This window comes from Octodon degus, unplaced genomic scaffold (assembly GCF_000260255.1).
Source record: "Octodon degus isolate 3935 unplaced genomic scaffold, OctDeg1.0 scaffold00048, whole genome shotgun sequence".
NCBI classification, from domain to species: Eukaryota; Metazoa; Chordata; class Mammalia; order Rodentia; family Octodontidae; genus Octodon; species Octodon degus.
In genome coordinates, this window is record NW_004524624.1 from 6,123,820 (window position 1) to 6,131,486 (window position 7,667).

The window sequence follows — 7,667 nt, forward strand, 5'->3', positions numbered from 1 at the left end:
CGGGAAACAAGCAACAACAAAATAACACCACCCTCCTGATTCGGCTTAAGAGCAGGGTTGCAAGCCCCCTAAAGGGTCAAGGGTTTGAGGGAAGCCTGGTGCTGGGGGAGGTGTGGTACCTTTTTTTTTTTTTTTTTTTTTGCGGAACCGGGGATTGAACTCAGGCCCTTGCACTTGCCAGGGAAGCGCTTATTCTACTGAGCCATCTCCCCGGCCCGAGCACTCTTATCTTGCTGGGCACTCTCATTATTCATGTATGTACCTGGCTTCTCCATTAGGTTATATGCAAATAGTTATGGGTATGGATTTCTAAGTCTCTTGTCATTCCAGCACGGGAAAAAAAGTATACATCTCTACTACTTACTACTTGTTCAAGCTATTTGTCTTCTTAGAAACTATTTCTTTTTCTTTCTATTTTTGTATTTTAGGGAAGGGTCTACAGGGTGTTCAGGGTCTCACTACTAGATCAGACTCGTACTGATTCTCTTGTTTACAGCCTCCCAAGAGCTGGGATTACAGGTGCGCGCCACCACACCTAGTCTCAATTGCCATCTCAGCACACCCCAGGGGATAGGGCTGGCAAGGCAGGCCCGGGGATCAAACCCCAGGCCCCTGTACCTGCTTGCAGGTGCTTTAATCTACTGAGCTATTTGGCTGGCCCTTCAGAACCTATTTCTTCATAAATAAAATGAGTGGAGGTTAATTATAGTCTTTTCCAAAGGTTTAAGAGTTAAAGGTATAATGCTTGACACCTAGTAAGTTTCAAAGAATGTTTAATGGACAGTATGTACGACATATCTGATCCAGTGTTTGCCTATAGCACACACACACACACACAATGCAGTCCCTCAGCAAATTCAATTTAATAAAGCAATCAGCACAATTAACATGCTGTCTACCTCTCCTGATATACACTGAATACAAAAATGGAGGTTTCTATACTCTTTAACTCTGAAATGTTACCATTTACTCATGTTCTTCCAGTACAAGATTACACTACGATTTATAACTCACATCTCCTTGTTATAATTAAATAACATGAGGTTGGGCCAGGGAGATTGCTCAGTAGAATAAGCGCTAGCCTGGCAAGTGCAAGGTCCTGAGTTCAATCCCCAGTACCACCAAAAAAAAAAAAGGTTTACCTGTGAAGAGTTGTAAAGTATAAAATAGTTTGCAAAAGTTAAATGAAATCTGAAATGGGTGTTCTACAAGGAAATGGAAGATAGTTGTCTACAGTTTACTCATTCTTCAATTTTAATCTGTCATCAATATCTCTACAAAAATTTCCATTAAATGTCAACTATGTCTATAATAGCATTTCACCCTTCAAACACTTTGAATACACTGCTTAATTTAAGAGTAGAAAAATACCTCAAAAATTATAATAAAATCAAATCTAGGAAATTACAGAAAAATGAGAACACAAGAAATTTAATATCACAGTATTTGTATTCTACCTCAGCTGTACTGATACTTATGTGGGATGTATAGCAGGGAAATTAACCTGAGAAAGGTTGTGACTCTGAATTTCTTTTTCTTTCTTCTTCTTCTTTTTTTTTTTAATGTGCTTGGTACAAGGTCTCACTATGGAGCTAGCGATCCTCCTGTTTTCAGCACCCCCAGCACTGACACCGCAGGAGTGTGCCACCACGACCAGACTAGCAGGCTGGCTCAGTGTGCCCAGGGGTGGAGCTGGCATGGCATGTGGTGCCCAATGTTGAACCCAGCCCCCGTGTTTGCCTAAGCAAGCACTTAGTCCCCTGAGCTATGTGACCAGCCCTAACCCAAGAAAGGTTTTGGAAAAATAGTTCTGGCTTTAAATTTGACACCACTAAACAGTAGCTGTGTAACCTAAGCACTGTTAGCTCTTAAGTTTTATATCCTTCCTCTGTAAAATATGAACACCAGTATGAACCTCACAGGGTTGTTGTGAATATTTAATGAGATAACATAAGCTAAATGTTTAGCGAAGTACTTACAACATGGTAAATATCCAGGAAATGTTATTCTACCTGGCAGTGCCTCAGCATTGAAGCTCTTCATAAATACTGCTGAATAAATACATATTGTGAACCTTATATATTTGGAAATAAGGGTACCCACTTCAGTTGTTAAGTTAAGCAATAATTAATAGCAGTAACTCTGGGAGCATTTTACTGTTTAACAATGTGCTCCTAACAACTGTAAGCTTATTTTGACCTCCATAACATCCTCAGGAAAGCAGACATTTTTAAGATACACATTTAAGAGATAAAATGGTAACAAAGCACAGTCATCGGCCGTAATGATCTCTAACCAGATTCTTAGGCTCATAGTTTAAGTGACATCCACTAAAAGGAGGCAAATTCCTGCAAGTTGCCACTCTCCTCAAGTACAGTCAAGCATAGGAGTCCAGTAATAAGCAGAAGACAAGAAACCCCGTCAGAAGCTGATGACGGTACTTCAGTTGCATTGTTTCGGTCCGTGGTGTCCTCCCACACCTCTAGGGCAGAGGCCAAGCCTGTGAGTAGGTGCTCCCTTCCCCACCACAGCCCCCAACAAGCGACCTGGTACCCAAGAGGCCCTCATAAACGTTTGTGGAAATGCTGTGGGATGGTGGTGGGAGGTGTTTCAGAGACCACAACTAACGCCAACTCCGCGGTGGGAATTAAGCATCTCGGGCATGTCTCGAGTCATTGGGCTGGGAAGAATGGCTGAGGGCTGGCGGCGCTAAGGAAAACTACGGAAACTGACCCGCTGAGGGTAGAGGGTAACGGAAGAGGCGAGCCGGGCCGGCAACGATGGCTGGAATGCTGGGGACCAAGAGGAGTTCGGGGCACAGAGGAATCGGGGCAGTTGGCGGCTGGGGGGAGGGGGCAGCTTTCTGGTCTGAAAAAGAGCCCGGACCCAATCTGAGGAGTTCTACGCTCTTCTAGAGGTCCACTCCCCTGCCCGCGGCGGCATAAGCTGCACCGAGTACTCGCCGCTACCTGAAACTGCAGCAGCTTCTCTGTCTGCTCCTGGGTTAGATCCCGCTCCTCCGGCGCCGCCATTTTGCCGCCGCCTCTACGCTCCTGACCCGTCCACACCGTCACCCGCCGGAAGTGACCTCACGCACAACCACATCCGGTCTGAACCGCCGTCGGCAAGTAACTACATCTGCGCGCGCCGGCTCCCGCGCTCTTCCGCCTCGGCCGCCAGATGGCGCCCCTCTCGGGTGTATCTCGAGCGATTTAGGCAATGGCCGAGGTACTAGGAGACCTACTGATTTCGGTGATCAAACAATCCACTAGAAGTTCAAGATTACAGAGTAAATCTCAGAGAGCCGAGAGAGCCCGAATGTGCCTCTAGAAGCTTCAGAAAGTACCGTGTGCCATTTGGCTGATTTCCGTAGCTTCCTAATCATTTTCTAATCATCTCAATTATTCCTGAAGTTTTCTCAGGAAATCGTGGCCTGTCTGAAAAATACTGGTGTGATTCTTGGTTCTTGCTTCGGCGCTTCCAAAAATTCCTGGCCATCTTTTTGTCAGGATTGGAAAGTCACGGAATGCTGATGGGGCATTTCTGACACCTCCTTTGCACAAGTTTTAGTCAAGTTGAAATTCCAACTTCATCCCTTGCTGGGAGTACTTTGGCCCTGGTTTCCTTGGTCTCTCTCTAATGGTTAATGGCACCTCCAGACTTAAGTGGAGCTTTCCAACTACCCGGGTCGTGAACGTGCCCAGCCTCCTTTGGCTGCAAGCCCCCTTTTGTTGTTCAGCACTTGCGCCCGTGGTCTAACCCAGTGATCCATTGTCCTCCTGACACAGGCCAAAGAAAGATCCCTGGCCTAGGTTTGGGAGACTTAGGCTCGGGTTCTAGCAATTCTCCATGCTGTGGACATCCTCGGGCAAGTCACTAGAGTTCCATCTTGTCGTTGGTTGAATGAGACTTCCCGTAAAGCCCCAACTTGTCAACTGAGCTCTTTCTCCATGGAGGCAATTCTTACCCTTCGCAAGTGCTATTTCTAGTCTTATCCCTATCCCCTGGTTTCTATTTCCCTTCCACTGCCTCTGTAGAGCTCTCATTTTTGTTCTCACTTCTGTTTTCTTTCCCCCATTGTCAGCATCTTCTGTCCATCCTTCAGAAGACACTAGGGAAGCAGACGTGGCTCTCCTACAGTTTTTCTCTAATCGTTGTTAAAAATAAAACTTGTTGGAAGGTTGTGGATTTGAACTGGGTATCTGCAGTGAATCCAATGGACTGAAGGGATAAAAGAAGTTTTGGGTGGGAGGCTTTTTGAGGCAGGGTCTACCTATGTAGTTCAGACTGGCCTTGAACTCACTATGTAGTCCAGGCTGGCACTGAACTAGGAGCAATCCTCCTGCCTCAGCCTCCCAAGTACTGGGACAACAGGCATGAGCCACCACACTAAGGTGGATAAGAGAATTTAATCATAGTAATTAAATGTTGATTTTTTGCAAGAAGTCTGGTAGCTATTTGGATGGTGGACTAAGCTATGGCCAAGTAAACTATTTTATATGCCAGAATCATTTTTCCATAAATACTGTAGAATCACAGGTTTGCTGGGATTCTCAGAAACCATTCTAATTCTGGGTGTGCCCAATTTGCAACTTTTTGTTTTGTTTCTCTTTGCTCAGGTAAACTACCCAATAAAATTGGCCTAAAGAATTTTTCCTATTTCCAGGCATGGTGGCATATATCTATAATCCCAGCACTTGAGAAGCTAAGGTAAACTTAAAGTCAGCCTGGGTTACACAGCTTGCAAAAAACAAGGAGAGGGGGGATTTTTCTTTTAACATTACTTGTGTAAGTCCCACTTGTCCTCCTGCATCCCTGTGTCCATTAGAATCCCATCCTTGTTGCCTTGTAGAGTTGATCAGGCAAGATAGGTGAAGATGACAGGAAGGCCTTTGAAGTGCTATGTGAAGGGTGCACTAATGGGTGGAAAGACTTCCTCTTTAGCTACCTCTTTCTTTCAGATCTTTTATCAGGTCTTACCAGTAACCCAGGGCTTGCTTGATGGGCCACAATCATTTGTTGGGCATTTACCAAAAGAAGGGCCTACAACTATGCATAAGTGTCTTTTACAACTCAGAACTATCTTTCAAAGGGCTGGAGAGATAGTTTAGTGGCTTAAGTGCCTGCCTGGCAAGCACAAGATCCTGAGTTCAATCCCTGATACCAAAAATATGTAGATAAAGAGATATATATCTTTCAAGGATTTGGGAACTATTCTCAGGAATGCAACTATCAAAAGAATAAGACATCTGTCTCCGTGACTTCATAATTACCAGCCGATAGGCACAGCCACCCGCTCTCATAGGCACTTTTTTGTGCACCTTCTACTTTTCTGATTCTGAGCCCTCTCGTTCTCCCTGCGGTAGGACCCCTCACGCTGTTGAACTTGGCTCACCAGAACACTGTGGCTTGGTGAGCGGGAGGGAATGAGGCAGACCAAAAGCTGGTTAGCTTGCACTATCCTCAACTCCATTTAATGAGCTGTGTACTGGCCCGCCTTGGAAGCAGTCGCCTGGGAGAAAACAAGTAGGCAGCAGCAACATTAGGCCATGGGGGGGGGGGGAGTAAATCAGGCTGTTAATTAAATGAGCAAGCTGTTGTATTCTTTGGGAATGTGCAGGCAAACTGTGCAACAGATCTAATGAATGGGTGACCATAACCTTTCTTTCTTAGTTTCTGTTTTTGAGACAAGATCTCATTATGTAGTGCAGGCTGGCCTTGAAGTTGGCGATCCTCCAGCCTCAGTCTCCCAATTGCTGGGATTACAGGTGTATGCCACCACACCAGGGGACCCCAAGCTTTCAAACTCAGGCCTAGGAATAGTAAAGTTCTGCCCAGTTGAGAGCCCCCCCCCCCCGCGCTTCCTAAAATGTGCGTAGTTCTTTGAGAACTCATAAAAATGAATTGCCTCTTTCATTCTGGGCTGCTCCCCCATAGAACAGACAACCACCACCACTTCTGTGCACAAAACTGCCTACCCCACCCACGCTGCCTTCAGGACTGTTTGGTTTGTTTCCTAGGATAAACTTTCATTTTGTTGTTTGTTTTGCTTGGGTTTATTTATTTATTTATTTATTTGCAGTAGCAGGGATTGAACTAGGGATCTTGCTCTTGTCAGGCAGGAACTTATGCCAGTGAGCTATCCCTGGCTATTTTTGTCTTTTTTTTTTTTTGTCTTTTTGAGACAGGGTCTTGCTACATGGTTCAGGTTGGTCTTGAACTCATTTTGGGCTGGGGATATACCTCAGTGGCACAGCACCTGCCTGGAAAGCCCAAGGTCCTGAGTTCCATTCCCATTATAAAAAAACAAGAACAGCTCACTTAGATTAATCTCAGTGAGAGCTCTGAGGCTATATTCATCGGATCTTCTCGTTGATTCTTTCAGCACAAACTCATAATATACAACAAGCGGCACACAACCTGGGGCACGGAAGGTGACCAGAGGTGAGTGGGACCACCCGTGGGCCCTCCAATCCTCACACCAGCCAGTGCCCATGCCCAGCGTGTGAGTTTGACCATCTGCCAGCCAGCCGGATCCTCATTTGAGCCAGCGCACAGGCCCGCTGTGTGTGTGTAACTTTCCCCATCCGACAGGCCCTGTGTAGAACCCTGTGGCTGAACTCCCTGAAGGGAGGCTAGAAGCAAGACGCCCCCAGCTAATCCAGGAGCAGAAAAATCTTGCCAGAGTGTCACAGCAGGTTCACTTCCAAGGGCTGCAGCAGGAAGAAGTGGAGCACAGCTGCCGGACCCAAGCCACACCCACCCGGACAAGTTTGTACTTGGTAGATCCAGACCTGGTTCTAAGGTAGTAACTGCCCCAAAGCTCTATACCAAAGGTCAGAAGATGGTGCTATCCAAAATAAAGAGAAAGAGGCCGGGGAGATGGCTCAGTGGAATAAGCGCTTCCCTGGCAAGCTCAAGGGCCTGAGTTCAATCCCTGGTTCAGCCAAAATAAAGAGAAAGAGCATAATGCATTCTCAGGCCCTGAGCCCATCCAGAACAAATGCAGAAGACAATAGCAAAGAAGAATTTGGAAATCACACACCTGAAGTCTCTGAAATGAGTCTGAAGAGAAGAAAAAACTGCACAAAGGTATAAAGGAACTCATATCAGAGATATTTTCTGAAATAAGAAAAGAACCTATAACTATAACAAAGGAATTACTAAATGCTTCTAAAGTATACACTGATAAAAAAAAAATAGAGGAGATTAAAAAAAGATGGAATCCTTGAAGGAGCAACATAGAACAAAAATGGAATGCATGAGGGAGATGCAAAGCGATATACAGGAAATAAAATCCTCAATTGCAAGCTGGCAGAACCGATTGAATAAAGGTGAAAATAGAATTTCAGACCTTGAAGACACCATTGCAGCTCGTGAAAAGGAAGCAAACAATCTCTTAAAAACAACTAGGCGGCAGGAAAAAATACTTCAACATCTGCAAGATGCTGCAAAGATGAACAACGTAGGACTAATAGGCATCAATGAGAAAGAAGGAGTCAATACAAATGATATAAGAAGAATATGGGCAGAAGTCATAGTAGAAAACTTCCCAAATATGGGGAAGCAATCTGACATTCAGATAACATGCATATAGAACTCCAAAGAATGTCAACCCAATTAAAATCACACCCACACATATAATAATCAAGTTCCCAGAAATTCAG

The 7,667-nt window shown here is 45.1% G+C and overlaps 1 protein-coding gene across 2 annotated transcripts in view; it reads right to left on the bottom strand.

The window, feature by feature from the left end:
• Positions 1-3,071, bottom strand: part of Faf2 (Fas associated factor family member 2) — a 62,486-nt gene extending 59,415 nt beyond the window's left edge. For both annotated transcript variants that reach the window (XM_023716536.1, XM_004632298.2), the window contains exon 1: positions 2,970-3,071. In XM_023716536.1, coding sequence (XP_023572304.1) covers positions 2,970-3,032 — 63 coding nt within the window. In that variant the 5' untranslated portion in view covers positions 3,033-3,071. The remainder of the gene's footprint in view (positions 1-2,969) is intronic.
• Positions 3,072-7,667: the final 4,596 nt, after the last annotated feature.